Raw genomic sequence first — 19,378 nt, forward strand, 5'->3', positions numbered from 1 at the left:
TTACCTATGCAGGTGAACCATCATGGACAGAAAAGGAGTATCAGATAGCACAGTGGGCATTTGTCAAGTGGAGATATCACCAGTTCACATCGCTCAGGGTAGGTACTTGCCCGGCATGTGAAGCGTTGTTTTCTAGGGAAAATCACACATTGTTTATAAAATAGATTGACAAGCGGTAGCTCTAAATGTTGAGATGGTAAGGTGTGATATGAATGTACATTTTCTATTCAAAACGCTTCTTCTGACCTAACTAAAGACATCTCCAGTTTGTATTTGTATGTCACTCTCCTTGGTGCTGGAAAGGAAGATGTTGCTCACCATCCATTGATGATAATGAAATGCTTCAACATTGTCTTCCTATGTTTGTATACAGATGCTGTACATTGTGTATGTGTACTATATGTAATGTATCCATATCTGTTCTATTATTTATTACCTCCAGGATGATCTGTGGGGGAATGCAATCTTTCTCAAAGAGGCAAATGCCATCAGTGTGGAGCTGAAGAAAAAGGTCAGGATGATGTGTCGTCTATTCATGATTTCTTTTGCATCCGTATTAGAATCCTATTTTTTAATAAAAGACTTGGTAGAGAAGAAAAGCATACATTACACATACCCTTGGTTTAGTAGAAATCTTCACTCATTTTGGTACGTATATCTTCCTTTTCATGCTGACTCCTATAAATGTTTGACCCCAGGTCCAGTTCCAGTTTGTTCTGCTGACAGACACCATGTACTCCCCCCTGCCCCCTGACCTGATGCCCCCGGACGTGGCGTCGGACCAGCCCTACCCCCGCACAATTGTCGCTGTCGAGGTCCACGACCTCAAGAACGGTGCCACTCATTACTGGACACTGGATAAGCTAAGGTACACTTACCCTTACCATACTCAATCTACTAGTAGCATGACTTGATTTCCTTGTGTCTAGGCCAATATATATCTAGCGCTCAATGCAGAAGCTTCCAAGAGATTTTGTTATCTAAGAAACAAAGTTCTAATGTACATAATGTCTCCTGTGCATTCTGATCGTCATACTTTTACTTTATTATGTACTAAGTATGTACAGTAGTTCCTGTTCCCTATGAATGAATTAAGTAGATACATGTATACACGTCATACGGTACTGTTAAGCAATTTACCATACATTATACCCATTACAATTGCTGTGCAATAAAGTTTGAATTGATTCATCTAAAGTCATGTTAGACTTGAGACTTGCAATTTGAGAAAAAGATATGTTGATTGATGTGTTTTCTATGGAGCAGGCAGCGGCTTGAGTTGATGAGAGAGATGTACGACAGTACAGCTGAGATGACCACCACGTCTGCTGCAGACTGTCCGGTGGAGAGTTTGACCGGGGGTGACCCTTTCTACGACAGGTTCCCCTGGTTTCGCCTTGTTGGAAGGTTTGATCCTTTTCCTGAATTCATTATGAAACAGTGGTTACTTCAGTGTTGAAACATTGCATTTTAGACAACCCAGGGAGCATTAAGATGTTACAATGCACCTGTAAAGGCAAATGCAATGTGTACATTTCCAAGCATTAGAATCATTCTCTATTTTTCATACCACATACATAACTTTGACTGGCTTCTTCTTCTTCTCTCTGTTTCCTTTTGATAGATGTACTAGCACAAGTGCATGTTTTGATCCAATAGCGTAACTAGCTAATGCTTCATATTTGCCCACTCCTATGTATTGTTTGTTCTTGATGAATCCCAGAAGGCCCACTACACTTTAACTTCAAAACATTACCCCAGTGAAAAAAAAAATTTGACCATCTTTATCAGATAGTAAAGGGCATGCTGTAAAGATTTTCGACAAGAAGATCCAAAGCAACATCACACTATATTTGCAAGGTGTATGTATGATGCCATCTCTCCTTTGTGTGTGCATGACGTGTACTTCACAATCAGGACATCCCTTATCTCTGTATGTTCCACATGTATCACTTAAGCCATGTTTTACAACTGTCTGCCTAGCAGTGGAACCCCCTTGTCAGCCTGTCTTCCCGATGACAGGACCCATTCCCCCACCACACCACCTGGACTGTCCGTTCCCCCCGAACCCACGTCCTCCCCATCCCCCCTCACCACTGCCGACAACCAGGCCTTTTACGATTCGGACAACTCCGACAGTCAGTCCTCCTACTCTGTGACCACAAGTACCCTGCAGCAAAGTCTACCTCCTAGCTATGGCGTGGATAGCAGGAATAGCCCCGTGCCTCGTCATTCTCGCGACAGTTGCGATGACAGTGATACTGACTGTGCAAGCTTGCCGTCAGACGATTGCGAAGACCCAAAGATTCCGTCCATGGACCCCTTCACTGACCCGGTGTCGTGGTTCTGTTTGGTGGGCAGGTTGGTGGAGATGGCAACCAGCTAGAGCATGTCAAGCAGTGTGCCTTCTTCTGCCTACATGTGTACATGTGATTTTTGTTTCTGTTTTACGTTTTTTTTTCCTACTGGGTTTCCTAGTTTGGTTGTTGTGTCGTGATGCTAGTGTGTGGTCGTAAAGTGGTGTCAGAAGAACATTTTATGCCGATATGATTTGGTTTCATCTACATACAAGGTTCAAGCAGATATCCTTTAGCTCATCTTGCAGATGAAGATAAGATTACAGTCTGTATATTAAACAGATTATATTTCCCTTGATTTACACATCCCAGCATTTTCGCAGGCTTGTTTCAGGCAAGACCTCACTTCTGATCATTTCATGTCCTGCCAGGAATCCTGTTTTTGTACAAATCTTTTCAAACCATGATTTGCGATTGAGATGCCGCCAAGCTTAGTACCCAAAATTCTATCTATCTTGATAACTTTGCATTTGTTGACAAGAATGTCACCTTCTCTGAAAAGATTCTCTTCACTATTGGTGATTGTTTGATATTTTCAAACAGTAAAAAGTGAAAAGCATCTGAAGTTAGTACTTTTGCGTTTTATGAGGCGTTTTAAAAATGGGGGCTGCTAGGCCAAAGATTTGATTACCTTTTTTCCTGGGAAGGGTAATTATGAGTGTCAGTGGGAAAATAGTGATACAAATAGAGTTGCATTGCATGTGACCTACAGGTAGTTGAAATTAGATGGCATTAATATATCATTAGCACCATCAAAATAGCCATACTGAACTGCAGATATGGAAAACTATAAGAAATTGGAATGCATGAACTTCAATGTGAATTTCATGTGGTGTAAATGTTGTTAGATGCCCGTGGTACTGAATTCATAGTTGCTGTTGTTGCATGCATCCTTTAAGATTGCAAGATGTTCTGACAAAACTTATCAAGCTTTCTACATCTCCACTGTCATTACAGAAGTTGTGTAAGTGGCTTGGGGTTTGATAAAGTAGTGAATCAGTAGAGGTTTTTGATTTAACTACTTTCTGACATTTTTGTAGACCATACCAGTGTGGACAGGCAGAAGAAGGCACTTGACACTGCTTGTATGCATGTAGTCTACAGTTGGGCACTAGATCCTTAATAGATGGAGGTTAAGATTGCATTACACAGAGGTATATGGATGTGATGGAAGAGGAGACATTGCCCAAGCAAGACAGAAGTCTCTGCCTTATAGATCTAGAGTACTGCTTTCCATCAAGCAACTATGTTTTCTACACATATTGCTTTCATGATCTGCTATAAGTTCATATGCCTTTCTGTAGAATAGAATAATAATACTGAAAACTTGTTAATCGAAGCCACTCGCTGTACCTTTCAAATGGAAATCAGTACTCTAAAGGATTGCCAATTTAGTCCTGTAGGGCACTATATGTATCCCTGACTCACACTTAACCCCGATATGTCTCTGTTCTCCATTGTTAAGGATCTACTGCTTCCCCAGTATGTCAAACCAGAATGGCCTGAGATACTCTGAGTAGTTTTGAGCCATCTCCACTGACCTGTGTGTTACGTCCATGTAGACTTCTGTGCCCCTGTACTCTTTTCAAAGTACAATGTTGCTGCCATGTCCACACCATCAAAGTGTTTTATTCCCCCAGTTAAAACTGGTGTGCTGTTCTACAACATTCTAATCCAATGGCTAGAAACTAAAAGATAAGTTTCTTCTATCACAGACATCACATCTTTAATGTGTTTTGGCTTTGAAACAATTTGACATTTTGGAGGCTAAGATCTCAAGAAAAACACAACTGTCACAAGTCTACAGATTTCAGAAATATGTCCCTTTTACTCTAAACACAGAATCATATTTCTATTTTTCATGGCAGTTATTCTTTTCATATCTCAGTACAGTGGGACTGAAGTCACCATGAGATGTACAGAAAGAAGTAAATTGTATTTCCCTTGCACTTTTCTTTCTGTGATCAAAAATCATTGTCAATTCAAATAAAGAAGAAAACATTATCATTTGTCCATAACCTTTCCTTTCCTATATGCTGAGAATGTCTTCTTCAAGTTCTAGGATCAGTTCTCTGACTTACAAGTGCAGGGCCTGTCATGAAGTCTGAGATTTCTATTTATACATCTTTTGCCAGCAGCTCCCATTTTAAGATTTCCACAACAAAAAACTTATGCTCTATTTCCAAATTTGGCTAGTAAACATTCTGAAACACACTTTGAAATTTAGTGTGTCTTTAAGCAAATGAACACATTATTGTAAAACAGTGTATGTAAATATGAAATCACCATCCCTATTTGTCGTTTTCACACCCCCCCCCACCCAAAATTCATATCCATTTCACTGCTGACTTTACTTTTACACTTTGTTCTTGTTTACGTTGTTGTCCTGCACCAGTGTTGATGTTTGTTCCTCTGTTAAGTTGCTAGCAGTATAGGCTTAAATGTGACTAAGATGTAACCAAGTCAATTGTTACTGTACAATACACGTTATTTCATTATTGATGCACACATGCCATTTGAAAGTAATTGAATCAAAACGCTTTCCTCTGTTTACATGAGTTTGCAGTTTACATGGTCTTGTTTGTTGTTTCTTTGTTGATAGTGGATACATCTTCACACTTAATTATTGTTTCAGGGTTTATTTGTTAGCATGGCTGTGACATTGTGTTTCTGAGGTTAAAGACTCACCAATTGCCTGTGCAATGTATGGTACTAGTCGTCATTGGCGAAGACTTGGTTTGAAAGCTCTGTGTAATTTCCCTTACATCAAATTCCAATAATAAATTCCAATTTTTCTTAAAGCAAAGCTGATGTTTACATCTTTAACATCTTTAAAAAACATTTCTCTATCAGGCTACCTTTTCCCCCAAAGACAAAACAGCAGTGAGCTTGCTATATGTTGCCCAGCATGATAAAGGTTATGTTTCTTTCACCCCTACAGAGCTTTTGTGTACCTAAGTAACCTGCTGTATCCTGTGGGGATAGTGCATCGTGTTGCTGTGGTCAGTGAGAAGGGCGATGTCAGGGGCTGGCTACGGGTGGCTGTACAGCATGTCACAGGTATGATACAGTTTTATATTTCACTGTTATTAAGTACTTAGGTCATTAATGTGAATGCCATTCAGAAATTTTGGGAGTTATATCACTACCATTTTAACACCAGAAAAATGTATTCATGTGAATCTCTTTTGGCACTAAAACGTTTCCTTATCAAAAAGGTAGTTCAATACCAAAGATAGTGCTGTCAGAATGATTGCCATTCAGTACCAAGGACAGTGAAGTCAGTGTTTAGCACCAAGGACAGTACTATCATTATGGTTTTAATCTAGTACCAAGGACAGCGTTGTCAGTGTTCAGCACCGAAGACAGTGCCAGCAGTATGATATTAATTCAGTACCAAGGACAGTGTTTTTAGTGTTCAGCACCAAGGACAGTGCTAGCAGTATGATAGTTATTCAGTACCAAGGACAGTGTTGGGGGTATGACAAGTACAGTGTTGTCAGTGTTCAGCACCAAGGACAGTACAAGCAGTATAATAGTTATTCAGTACCAAGGACAGTGTTGTCAGTGTTCAGCACCAAGGACAGTGTTGGTGGTATGAAAAGGACAGTGTTGTCAGTGTTCAGCACCAAGGACAGTGCAAGCAGTATAATAGTTATTCAGTACCAAGGACAGTGTTGTCAGTGTTCAGCACCAAGGACAGTGTTGGAAGTATGAAAAGGACAGTGTTGTCAGTGTTCAGCACCAAGGACAGTGTTGAGGTATGAAAAGGACAGTGTTGTCAGTGTTCAGCACCAAGGACAGTGTTGGGAGTATGAAAAGGACAGTGTTGTCAGTGTTCAGCACCAAGGACAGCACTATGAAATATGTTTTGCACTTAGGACAGTGTTGTCAGTTTGACTATCTTTAAGTGCCAAAAACAGTTACTTTTGTCAGTGTGAATGTATTTCAGCACCAAGAACAGCACTATTGGATTGAATGTTATTTGCAAAGAAAATTCCTGTTGAAGCAGTCAGATTACCAACCATAATTGACATCTATTATAAATCTCTGTACTCTCCTCCTGATGTTGTTCATGCAGACGATGATGCTCCTGACTGCACTGGAGGAGTCTGCCAAACTGGGACTGCCAGGATTGCCTTTAACCAGGAAGAGCTGCAGAAAAAGGTATGTTGAGCTCATTCACAGTGACAGGAAGAAGGAGAATTGTAAAAAAACGATAAGAATAAAAAGCTAATCACTTTATCTAAGGCAAGTCATTATCTGAATTTCTTAAAGAGTGATATCTGAAAGAGTATCAGGACATTTTGGCACCTCGACCATTTGGCCCACATACAATCAGGACTTTTCAGCACCAGGCCTAGGACAACTCATGTTGGCTATCGTTAAGGTTGCGGTTAACTAGACGTAGGGTTAGAGTTGAGTTGGAATTACGGTTGATTTGGGGTTAGTGTTAGAGTTAGGCGTTCTCTTGATGGCAAAACAAACCGTCCCTGGCATGGACCAGCTGGGGCTGAATTGTCCAGGTGCTGAAATGACATGAAATCTTTCAAAATAATGATGTGATGTTTTACATACTCAGATCGATGCTGAGAATGAAGCGGAGGCAAATATTCCCTCAGGAGAGGAGCTGCGCATTGTGGAGGGGCAAGGTAATGGGACAGGTAGGGGCCGAGCCTGAACACGTTGGGACAGGTCCACTCTCAACACCCCAACCTAACACCAAAACCCATTTCTTGATTGCACTAAACAGAACTAAATCCAGGAAAATTCAAACGATTTGTGTGGAGTGCTAATCCATATATGGCCCAGGCCATTCCCTTTCCTCAAAACATGTACAGACATTTCTCTAACATGCCCTGTAATGAAGCGAGAAAACATTCTCTGATTTCCAAGCTGTTCAGGTACACTCCAGATTGCGTGTGAATTGATTGTGTTTTTACCCTCATGACCTTCCACATCTTCATTGTTCATCATTCAAGCATCACGTCAAATCAAAGTGTTCTTTGGTTTAACACATTAGATTCCATCAGTTTTGTCATCCCAATCATTGTTGAAATTGTATACGTAGCTCATGTGTAATACCTTGTTGTCAGTGCTGTTAGTTATATGTATGATGAAAGTTTTTCTATCACCAGTTCAAAATGTCCATCATTTCTTTGATACATGTATGTTATCAAATTTGTTTAATATCTTTGAGATCATTCCGTATGGCTATTGTTAAGACCAAGACTACATGCACATATTACAGTAAAAGGGGAAATGTTTGTGGAGGTTTTATGTTTGCAGTTTTTGTAAAGAGCTCTTCACCTTGAACTTAAAACCACCTCAAACATTTCCCCTTTTTACAGTAAAACTCTGCATTGCAATTCACTTCATTTTTCCTTACTGCAAGATTTAAATTTGTGCCAATATTTGTGTACAGTAAAATTCTGCATGGCAGTGTCAACCCCAAACTAGCTTAAAACCACCATGAACACTCCATTTTTCCTACCGCAAAATTAAGATCCCTTCAAACACTTCCCCTTTTACAGTATATATAGAAAGCTAGCCCTTGTTTCCTCCATAGATGATGAGGAGGCCAGCGAGGCCTCAGCAGCAGCAGCCGCTGCAGCTGCAGCAGGTGGAGACGGCCAGATGACATCTGCGGAGGAGGAGGGGGAGGAGGAGGACAGCTGGGTACAGTTCATGAAGGAACACCCCCACTTGAAGTTGGGAACCACCTTTACCTTCCGTGTCACCCTTCTACAGGCCTCGGGCATCCCACCGGAGTATGCCGACGTCTTCTGTCAGTTCAAGTAAGGTCTTGTCCTGCTTATATTTGTGTTTGTTCTGGGCAAATTCATAACACTTAGAACTCAACGTGTCCCCGGTACAGGTGGCTCTCATAAGTGCACTTCTTTTGTCCCAACACTGCATTGACTTTTTCGTTCATTCAAGACATGCAACAATCAGGATTGCCTGATAAATGACACTTGGACTTTGTTGATGGTGAGCTCAAAGATTCTTTATAACAGTAGATCAAAAACATCTTGATCAGTTGTCCACAATGAAGCTTAATTTGGAAAATCTGTTTCCTTACAGTTTCCTACATCGCCATGACGAAGCCTTCTCCACAGAACCACTGAAGAACACTGGCAAGGGGCCGCCACTTGGTTTCTACCATGTGCAAAATGTAGGCAAGATAACTTTTCTTTCAATTTCATGATTAGTGAAGACTTCCTTTATTTTGATTTCGTGCTTTGTGCTCATTTTTGCTACAAAAGTTTGACAGAAAATTCTTGTTTTTAAGATTGACTGGCAATAATAACCCTCTATACCACCTCAGATTTCAGTAGTTGTGACCAAGTCGTTCATCGAGTACATCCGGAGCCAGCCTCTGGTGTTCGAAGTGTTTGGTCACTACCAGCAGCACCCTCTTCACATGCAGGCTAAGGAAGAGGTCATGTAAGTACAACCCGTCTGTCACCACTGACTAATGCTTGGGTCCCAATTACGCCGGTGCCTGTCAGTGGTGTAGTCCCGGCCAGGCCCTAAAGCCACAAATTGTAACTGGGTCCTGTGTTGATTTTAAGGCCGGGTTAAAATGATTCACGGTCCCGGCTGGGCCCCAAAATGGCCCGGCAGCCACAGGGTGTCCCACAGGGCCAAAAAACAGCCCATGAACTACCTGGCGGGGCCCCTTTTTCAGATTGGGACCTAAGCATGAATCACATTTAATATCCTGTGTCATGTATGTATGTTTTACATGACAGACCACGTAGTCTTATGCTACATGCTTAGACCTGTGTCATGATTATGATGATTTGGGGTTTTCTACTACAACTTTATCTTCTATTCAATGACATCATTTCCCATTTTATTTGCAGGATACAGCGAAGAATGCCTCGAACATTCCCACAGTCTCTTCCACTGGCAAAACCAGGTATGCTAAACCTGGCAATACCAGGTATGTTATACAGTTATACTGCTTTCATTAAATGATCATTCTCGTTTGAGTGCTTATATGTAGTTAGGTATGATTCTTTTTAATTCAAGATTGTCAACATTTTTACTTACAGTTCCGTCCCCAAGACATGGGCGCGTACCAACAACACCCAAGTAAGTGGCTTTAGTTCGTTACCTTACTACACGTACAGTTAAGATAGAGTTCTGTTCACTTATTGTATACGTTTCTGCAGTCTCATTCTGTAGTGTAGTAATGATAAGATCTAAAGGGGAGACTCTGAGCAGATGATGATTTATTAAAAATTGGTGTTTTCCAGTTTGAACATGACTCACTGCAGCTATGACCTGCTGGGCTGGTGGGAGATCTGTGAGCTAGGACCTTCAGGAGAGTAAGTTGTCTCAAACCCTTCTTCATCGTTGATGAAATGGACACGGAATCATGTGCACCATAAAATGATCATTGTAAAATACTGTAGATGCAGAAATCAGTCTGGCTGTTGGTAAAGGCACCAGAGTGCTTCCTTTACCATACAGTATGTGACTATAATGCAATCACAAATTCAAAACCACTGTAAACATTCCCTTTTCTCTTAACTGCAAAATTATGTCCCCGTGAACTTAATATTGACAGTAAATGCATTTTCATGTATCCTGATCTATCATAGATACTGAAATCTACGGATTTTGTCTATTCTGCAAAAACAAGGGTTCATGTAGAAGTTATGTTACTATCTATCCTGCCTCCACCCTCTACAGGTACATAGCAGCTGTAGTGGACCACAGTGATGAGAAGCCATGTCAGGGGGTCTTCATGTTACATCAGGTGAGGTCCTCAGCCTTAAGCACTAAAAATGTCATGCAGGATGTATACGTTTCATCCATGGTGTTAATTAAGTACAAATTTTATTTTCAATAAATGGAAGAAGCACACATTTTCACTTAGAAATGACAGATATTATCCTTTTGTACCATGTTTTTACCAAAAACAACAAGTGTGTCTAGTTGAGACTTTGAGTGTCGATGTTGTTCTTACAGGGTATCCAGAGACGAATCCGAGTGACCCTTGTCCACGAGCCAGGACAAGATGTGGTGTGGAAGGGGGTGAAAGAAGTTGTCATTGGTAAGTTTTGAGTGTGTAAATATTCAGATGAATAAGGTTTGGCTGTTGAAATACAATATGAACAGCTCTTCATTAATCTTTGCGATTGATACCTTAACCATGTTCTTGTCAAATATCAAAAATGTTATCGAGACTCAGTGAGGGAGGATTGTTTTGTTCCTAATATACAATTTGTAGCTTTAGGCCAGTGTCAATGGCTGCTTTGTCTGTAGCGTTTTGTGTTCTGTCTTCACAACCCCATGTTGTAGGTTGGCCTACTATTCGTCCAAAATCAACAAAAGACATGAAATCCTTACGCAAGAGACTCCTCTATGGTGGGTGGCATGGTGTCATCACTTACTACCATGCCTGTACTGAGAAACTATTCTATACCTTAAAATTTTGAATCTGACAATGGCATGAAATTACAGGAATATACTAACCTGAAAAGTTCAACCTCAACATTCATGGTACATACATGTATGTATGTTTCAGCCCCTCTGTGGCCTGTACTACAAAGTTCACACCTCACATTGTGATGTGTTAATGCTTTTGTGAGTCTTTGCTTTAAGACATTGATTGCAGTATTCAGTGCATTCCTAAGAAATGCAGGTTAATCTTAACCTGCAGCTCATGTAATCAACTCCACATAATGGGCATTTGTCTCATAATGTTAACATTTTTCCTTTTTTGAGTCAGATGATTGAAGTTGCTGTTGGATAGTGTAGATAATTTACTGCTGCTATTTACATGTAAAAGAGCTGTCTTGTCTGACAAGTAATGGAACAGTTAACTAACAGTAATCTTCCTTCTCCCCCAAAGGACGAATCAGAAACAAGTTGGAAGTGAAAGGTCCTGATGGGGAGGTGTCTGCCCTGTCACTCAACATCTGTTCACAGGGGTACCTCTACCCACCTCATGACCTCAGGTAGCTATGACTTTTGTGCATTTTCCTGATAATGCTTTAGTTTGTATTAGCTTCACATACATGGATTTAAACATGTTGCCTCATACACAATACATGTATAATATGCCACATTGATCAGGAAGAATTAATGTCACGCTTTTGACTAGTATATTTTGTATACATCCATGCAGTATGCAGTATTGCCTGTGTTTGGTCAAATGTTGTACTTAACTACACACTCTTGTCTCAGTATGTACCTCTCACCATGCCATACTTTTACAATGTTAAGCATTTCAGTCACAAATTTGGAAGCTCTTACCAAATTTTATGTGTTGTGCTGTGTTGTTGAGTTGCACAAAAGTTGCATGCTTATACAAAATATCAGCATAACTTATTTGTCAAAACCCTTTCCTCATTACCATGATAATGATATCATGGCCAGTGCTTTGGTGTAGGGTATACATATGAGTACATGTATCTCTTTCACAACTAAGGAATCATATGATTTGAATACATATAGCCTCAATGTCTACCTGGAAAAGGACAACATCGTGCACTTTTTCCTTGGTTGGATCCAACTTTTTCCCTTATTTTCACAGTAAACTGTCCCTAAATGAGGCCTGACGTGTTTGTTATAATTATATAATTATGTTCATTTGGTACAATAGTCTATGATGGTTACCATACAGAAAAGTTCAACATGTAACAATTTACAGTACCGGATAAATATGGTCTGTCCAGTCTGATAATGTTTATCTTTTCTCCTGCAAAGCAACATTGAACTTGAAGTATTACAGATAAAAAAATTGTATAGCAAACCTTGTTATGAATATTGAAATCTATGTCCTGCACTACACAAAATTTAGTAACTGTTACAATCATGTTTCTTCCCTGCTTATAGCGACTTTTAATCAAACGTCCATTTTCTATTTCAAGCACTACCATTGAGGAACATGACATTAGGTATTTAGTTTCGGTCATCACTGTGTTTGGTCCCAACAACATGGCTGTGTGATGAACTATCTATCTATAACAGAATGCCCAACATATATTAAAGGGTTGCATCATGGTCAATATCATTGGAGTCAAGCGACTAAAATGTGTTGATTTAAGGTGACTGCACCGTTTGCTGGTACCTAACATGTACAAGTGTCATGGAGCTGATCGTTAACTAAAACCTTTCAGAATTATCTTCAGTTTCAATGAAATTGGTATCTTTTATGACTAAAAGCATTTTACAGTAGCTGCATGTAAAGTGACTTACTAACTTGAAGGTACTACTGTAACAGTAACTACATTGTATATAACAGAAAGTTCCTTAATGCCATGATTATCAAAATAGAAATTTGTGTTTTGATTCTATTTTGACAGGGTGTTTTACCAGTTTGAAGCAGCCTGGGACAGCTCGTTGCACAACTCAAAACTTCTCAATAGGTTAGTAAAAGTAATGACTTTGTTCAAAGTTGAGACAGTCAATGTTGGACATACATGTAACATTGTGAACTTTTGCCTTCAGAATAGTTTGCTGTTATCAATAAGATAATTACAGTATAACTGCTACATTTTTCTATCCCTCCATACAGAGTAACCCCATACAGAGAGAAGGTCTACATGACAGTATCAGCTTACATTGAGGTACATAAATTTTACTCTTTGAACTAGTCTTACTTGTTCTTTTACTTGGAGATAATGGACAAAGAATCTTGCCATCTTTTGTGTTGTCGCTACATTCAACATTTAATATTGCATGATGTTAAAGCCATGTTTAGTTAGTGCAAGTGTGGTTTAAGATAACAGTCTGCAAACTAAGGTTTGTTCCAACACAAAAAAACTAAGTCGGTTGAAAATTGAAATTTTGTGACGAAAATCCCTCAGCATGCCAAAGATGTAAACACATATGTTAATACATGTACAATATCATGTACTTCCCAGTTGGACAACTGTGCCCAGCCAGCCTGTATCACAAAGGACCTGTGTCTCACCATCCACAGTAGAGATGCCAGACTCTCACAGCCAAGGTAAACAGTAACACTTCAATCACATGTGTACAGAACACCAGCCATGAAATGTACAATCATGTAAGGAATATGTATGTGTGTGAGTGCATGGACACTTACTCAAATACTTTTTTTGCGTTTAAAAGGTCATCATTTGATTCATACTTTCTTATCTTATCGGATATGAGGGTCATATTTACCAGTCTATGTTTGGTATTTCCAATCCATAGATCCTTGCGGAGCCTGTTTGGAAGTGGCTACTACAGATCTCCAGACAGGTAAAGTATTTTACATAGAAGAAGAAATTTATTGCTCAACAATTGTACACAGTACAATGTCTGGCAACAACTATTACTAGTATTAGACATAGTACTTATGGCCTCTGTCAGTCAATATTGAGAATTGTAAAATATACAGCATTCATCCATGAAAGAACCTCTCTCCGAGTCTCCCAACAATTGCAACAGCTTGGTCTGAACATCACTTTCAATAGAGTGATAAACTCATAAGAGGGTCAGTTTTGAACCCCAAGTTAAGAATAATGCAACAGTGTTAATGTGTCGTTTCAAATTCATAAAAGGTTTTTGAACCATAAGTTTTTTAATTTTTTGTTTGTTTGTTTGTTTGTTTGTTTGTTTGTTTGTTTGTTTGTTAAGAATAATACAACAGCGTACGTGTGTCGTTTCAGCAACCGTGTGAGCAGTGTTTATGAGCTGAGCCTGAAGCATTCCAGTCCAGAGGGCAGCCCAGGTAATAACAGAACCCTACAGATAGCATTCACCCTGTACATGTACATGCACATATTCAAAATGTATACACAATATAATTGTGTTCTTAATGGTTATCTCACTTTGATTTTAAAGACTTTTAGAACATTTTTCTTAATGTTGAAGAACTGTTTCTGTGCTTTGTATTCTTTCGTACGGTTATGAAAAATGAGAGTGAAGATTTTGGAAAATAATTATCATTTTGGGTTCCTGTAAAATTTCAGTTCAGGGTGGTACAGGGGGTGAATACAATTAGAAATTTGATATTTGTTTTACTTTTAGGCTGCTGATGCATAAAACAAAAGATTTTAATGAAAAATAATTCTCAGTTTAAGATTTTCTTAAAATATGTTAGTGCTTTGTGTATCTGCGATTGACTGTTGATTGCTGCGTTCCTTCATGCCACAAAGATGGTGCTTCTGACGGGAAGGGGCCGGGAAGTAAGTCCTCCTAAAAGTTCCCAGTCAGACCCCAGTGATTGACTCGTTTGTTTCTGTCAGGAGGATGTACTGTCACCTGTGTGGTCCGTGCCCCTGCCCCCCTCCCCCTTAACCACCCTGAACAGTCTACACTATACACACCACCCTCATGGAAAACTGTACCGTGTAACACATTCTTTTCTTGTGACTCTTGTGATAAATGTTCAGAAAACATACCCCCTTGTTCTGAAGTGAAAAGTGCCTCTTTGGTAATTCTTTCCTTCTTTAAGTGTTTGTTTCCTGAAACAACAAAGATAAGACAATAGATGTCAGACCACCAATTTGAAATATTTCAAAGAATGCATAGTAAGAAGAAATTACCACATCAAAATTACCTTTGGAATTCGACAAAACATTAAGTAAATTGCATACGTTGAAAAGGACAATGTGCAATATCTGAAACATGTTAAACTTTCTATTTTTCGTAGCCTTATACTTTCTAATGAAGTCCTAAATGTTTCAGATATGCATGTCTTGTATATCCCTTTCCAACAGGAATCTTCATGACTGCACATCATTTATTCTAGGATAAAGCAGATTCAAGCATAGTTCAGAAAAAAAATGAATAAAACCAAGATGTTTATTGTTAAGTGACTATTGATCTGACAAAGATTGTAATTCTGTACTCATATAGAAATCAAACTCTATTACTGGATAAATTACGAAGATTACTTTTGGACGTTTCAAGTGACAGCCATCACTCTTCTTCTTCACTAGCACTGTGACGCTGAAGAAGAGTGATGAATGCCACTTGCAACATCCGGAAGTAATCTCCCTAGTTTGTCTAGTTTTTTTACTGTAGCAGAGTTTGAATTGTATGATATTGTTTACCTGGATGTCTAACCTTCATCAACATATTGTACCTGTGTTACACAAAAGGTGTCCAGCGGCGGAGACGGAGAGTTCTGGACACGTCCACAACGTACGTACGTGGGGAGGAGAACCTGGCAGGCTGGAGACCCCGCGGGGACTCCCTCATCTTTGAGCACCAATGGGAGCTGGAGAAACTGACAAGGCTAGAGCAGGTAGGACCAAACACAACTTAGATTTATTCCCACACCTCTGTGGTGGATATGTTAAGACAATGTTTCTACTTCCTCGAAATTATCACACAAATGTAAGCATATCATGTAGCTGTCTCTAAGATACTGGACTTTTGATGAACTTTCAGGGGTATTTGTCAGATATATTGTTGTTTTACTTCACTGTGTTTGGTATATTTGGGTGTAGTCCCAAATGATAGTACGGAAAACGTCATTTAAGAACTGTTAAGGTTTCAGTACCAAGGCTAGAGATAGAACTTTACAGTGATTGTACTTCCAGGTGGAGAGAGTTCGACACTTGCTGTTGCTGCGAGAGAAGATGGGCATCGTTTCCGGGGAGGAAGACCAGGAGAAGAAGTGGATTCTGGGGGAGGGGGACGACGACACTGTAGACAGGCAGATTGGCCTGTTGGACAAGGTCTGTACTCACACCCAATAGAGTCTTACTGTGTATTACCAATTAGGCGAGTAGTGGTGGAAAACCTCAAGTAAACCGTGCACACTCATGCCAGACTCTACTTTATACTAAATATTACCATTTTTTTCTGAAAGATCAATTATATGGCACAAGATGAAGGCAACACACAAAGTGTAGGTTGGTTATATGTAGTTGAACTGTAAGTTGTACATTATTGCTTACTGAGTACATCGATTGATATCTATAACAGTACTGTACACAAAATAATCTACTAAATGTATTTAGCACTGACTTTTACCCTCTCTGCTGACCTACATGTTTCAATGATGTAGAACTCAACTCATACATATATGATAAAATTTGTTCATGAAAAAGACCACAGTACATGTAGTTATAATGATATAAGAAGTTTAAAAGCGTTACATGACTGATTTAAATATATCAGTTTCTTTAACTTCCTGTCCTTCCTGTAGTGCTTGAAGCTGTGGAGCATGGAGCCCCTGCAGCTGTATGTAGAGGTAAGACCTGTGTGTCAGTCACTTGGACAGAAGGAGCACATACTTCTGTTATCGCGTAGAATGGTAGAATTAACTGTAGTTACAGTAGTAACCGTTTTCTTTATTCAATCATCTAAAAAACAAACCAATCCACAACAATATACATTTGGAAGAAGACGAAATTACTGCTACAGCAGTGGTTTGCATTTCTTGATTCACTAAAAGCAAAAGAACCCAACAATATACATCAGATTTAACATGACAGAATTAAGAACTTAATATAATACTAATATTATGTCAAAATTAACAAAATTGACAAATTTTTCAAATGTCAATTATGTTATACATTATGCACTCGGCTTTATTTTCACTATGGGTTTCTTACAGGCTCTACTAACAAAACTCATGAAGGTATTTAGAAACATTTTCACCTCATCCTACTCTATCATTACCATTTCAGTAAACTAACTTTACTTTTCATTCATGCCTGGTACTACTTTTCATAATGCTTTTTCCTCCATCACTATAATTTTCTTATGTATTGAAAAGTTAAGAAACCATCAACACTCATTCATTGCAAAGATGTTCCTTAAACACCTGCTGAACTAAATCTAGATCTTAAAGAGAGCTAAACAAGTAGCTGGCTGTCACAAAGATTTCATTTTCATACTTTAGGAATCTCTTCATGCATACAATGTATATCACCAACCAAACAATGCAACACTGTATATTTGAATAACAAAATGATACTGAATTGAGACAGAGCTTCCCTTTTATTAAATGGTATTTATTTCCCCAACAGGATACAGATGTTGATGATTACGACGATGATGACCCCACAGGAATGACCCGGTCAGTGTCCACCCCTGTCCTGAGCTCCACCCTGGTGGAAAACTCCCCCCAGCACAGCCCGGCCAAGTCCCCTGTCCCACCACCCCCTTTAGGGGCGGCAGACAGTGAGGGGCCCCTCCCAGAGGGTGTGGCGGTGCCTGTGCTACCTCCCCTACCCCCGGACTCTACAGATGACAACCCTGACCATCAGGCTCTCTACATTCCTGCTGTGGAAGAGATCAGAGTCAGGTACAAAACAGTTCTTGTCCTTGATACATAAAGAATACAACACGGTATATTCTGTATTACCCGATGTACTGGCCCAACCACAGGTACATTTGTAGGATTGCCCGAAGCCCGGAGGGCGATCTGACCCACGGGATGGCTGGGACTGACAGTGATGCAGAATACACCGTGTTGTATTTTATTAATGTAAGTTATACTCACCTGGGAAAACACACATTTCAATGCGAAATGCGCCAGTCCTTGAGAAAATTTGGTGTGCTTGAACAAACAGCAGCAATTTCAGTTTCTGAATCAATCTATTTTAGGTTTTATGTAATGAAATTAGTTGCATATATTTATATGTAAACCTTCTTTTTCCTGTACAGCCCTGTTGTGTCACGTAAAGGCTACCTGAATTTTCTAGAAGAGAAAACGAGTGGCTGGATCAAGCGATGGGTGGTAAGTCCCTCCAACATATATAGCTGTGGTTTTGTTTTCCTTATAAGGAAAGCAAACCATTTCTTCTTCTGTTTCTCTGTAGACCTCACACTTTGTTGTGTGTGGTAAAATGATCTGAGACTTGTAATAATCTCAGAGCTAGATGCACTCGTTGGAGTAAGGAGGCTGTATGGATCAGAAAATCTTCTCCAGGCATGAACTGAGATTGGAGGGGATATAGACTCAGTCACATTTACATGTAGGACCACATTCTTAAGTAGTTGCTAACAATTCTTCAGTCCCTTTATAGTCTAATTATGACTTGAAAGTTAGTATTGTTGCTTGACAATATCTATGTAAATGTAACTGTTACAATACTTTTACTGGTACTGAACACTGCATGAGTAACACTGCAGCAACACCTAGTCGTGAAGTAGAACCAGTCTATTTTGCCCTGATTATGAACGTCAACTGTTTTAACTCCTTGGTTGTGAATAAAGAACTTTGTTATCCCTCTGGGCTATTATTTGAGTTCTTTTATTACCCTGTTTTACACAGTACTGCATGTTTTGTTCCATGTAGGTTGTGCGTCGGCCGTATGTGTACATGTACAACAATGAGAAGGACCCTGTAGAGCGGGGACTGATCAACCTGGCTACTGCTCAGGTGGAGTACAGTGAGGACCAGCAGGCCATGCTCAAGGTAAAATCCAGGGAAGGGCAACTCTTTGAGAGGGTGAAAGCTTGATAACAACATCACAAATTTGTTTTAAATTCAAAAATCAAAGAGCTCAAAGTTTGGCTATATCGTGTCCTGGCATGTATTCTACGATTTGAATGCTATTAGACTTCTAGGGGATTGCAAGCTGGTTTGAACGTTAAAGTAATATATGTCGAGTACTGGTAATACGTTGTTGTACAAATACATGGAAACGCAGTGTGAAGACTAGTCAACTTCTATACACTAATGTGTCAGGGACCCCCACAGCACTATAATGAAGTACTGTATAGTACTACAACACTAGTACTGTCAACAGCAACTACTGTGTATAGGACTAGCCTTTTATGCATATTCTGATTTGCTATACATATAATTAAGTCATTGATTGTTATTGTGTGTGTGTGGCTACAGACCCCCAACACCTTCTCAGTGTGCACCAAGCACCGTGGGTTCCTGCTGCAGACCCTGGGTGACAAGGACGTCCACGACTGGCTGTACGCCATCAACCCCCTGCTGGCAGGCACCATCAGGTAATCACAACTGTACTGTTGGTATTAAGACTCTCCTGTGTGTGAACAATCATGTCTAATGCTTATCTTTTTCTTGTTGTATCCTGGAGATACATGACCACAACTGTAATATAAACACAAGT

The 19,378-nt window shown here is 39.6% G+C and overlaps 1 protein-coding gene across 22 annotated transcripts in view; it reads left to right on the plus strand.

The window, feature by feature from the left end:
- Positions 1–19,378, plus strand: part of LOC136443158 (kinesin-like protein KIF1A) — a 51,906-nt gene that overhangs the window by 29,090 nt on the left and 3,438 nt on the right. For 6 of the 22 annotated variants that reach the window (XM_066440258.1, XM_066440265.1, XM_066440254.1 and 3 more), the window contains 33 exons: positions 13–98; positions 443–511; positions 699–868; positions 1,267–1,407; positions 1,984–2,361; positions 5,299–5,417; positions 6,439–6,524; positions 6,940–7,021; positions 7,927–8,155; positions 8,442–8,532; positions 8,686–8,804; positions 9,227–9,306; positions 9,419–9,458; positions 9,623–9,694; positions 10,062–10,128; positions 10,341–10,425; positions 10,674–10,739; positions 11,227–11,332; positions 12,248–12,274; positions 12,683–12,745; positions 12,895–12,946; positions 13,244–13,329; positions 13,539–13,586; positions 13,997–14,058; positions 14,486–14,515; positions 15,434–15,579; positions 15,878–16,015; positions 16,489–16,533; positions 16,900–16,923; positions 17,315–17,592; positions 17,955–18,027; positions 18,589–18,708; positions 19,138–19,256. In XM_066440258.1, coding sequence (XP_066296355.1) covers positions 13–98; positions 443–511; positions 699–868; positions 1,267–1,407; positions 1,984–2,361; positions 5,299–5,417; positions 6,439–6,524; positions 6,940–7,021; positions 7,927–8,155; positions 8,442–8,532; positions 8,686–8,804; positions 9,227–9,306; positions 9,419–9,458; positions 9,623–9,694; positions 10,062–10,128; positions 10,341–10,425; positions 10,674–10,739; positions 11,227–11,332; positions 12,248–12,274; positions 12,683–12,745; positions 12,895–12,946; positions 13,244–13,329; positions 13,539–13,586; positions 13,997–14,058; positions 14,486–14,515; positions 15,434–15,579; positions 15,878–16,015; positions 16,489–16,533; positions 16,900–16,923; positions 17,315–17,592; positions 17,955–18,027; positions 18,589–18,708; positions 19,138–19,256 — 3,397 coding nt within the window. The remainder of the gene's footprint in view (positions 1–12; positions 99–442; positions 512–698; positions 869–1,266; positions 1,408–1,983; positions 2,362–5,298; positions 5,418–6,438; positions 6,525–6,939; positions 7,022–7,926; positions 8,156–8,441; positions 8,533–8,685; positions 8,805–9,226; positions 9,307–9,418; positions 9,459–9,622; positions 9,695–10,061; positions 10,129–10,340; positions 10,426–10,673; positions 10,740–11,226; positions 11,333–12,247; positions 12,275–12,682; positions 12,746–12,894; positions 12,947–13,243; positions 13,330–13,538; positions 13,587–13,996; positions 14,059–14,485; positions 14,516–15,433; positions 15,580–15,877; positions 16,016–16,488; positions 16,534–16,899; positions 16,924–17,314; positions 17,593–17,954; positions 18,028–18,588; positions 18,709–19,137; positions 19,257–19,378) is intronic. The other 16 variants (XM_066440263.1, XM_066440274.1, XM_066440270.1 and 13 more) reach the window with 13 other exon arrangements.

The sequence above is a fragment of the Branchiostoma lanceolatum genome, chromosome 10 (genome assembly GCF_035083965.1).
Source record: "Branchiostoma lanceolatum isolate klBraLanc5 chromosome 10, klBraLanc5.hap2, whole genome shotgun sequence".
Taxonomy (NCBI): domain Eukaryota; kingdom Metazoa; phylum Chordata; class Leptocardii; order Amphioxiformes; family Branchiostomatidae; genus Branchiostoma; species Branchiostoma lanceolatum.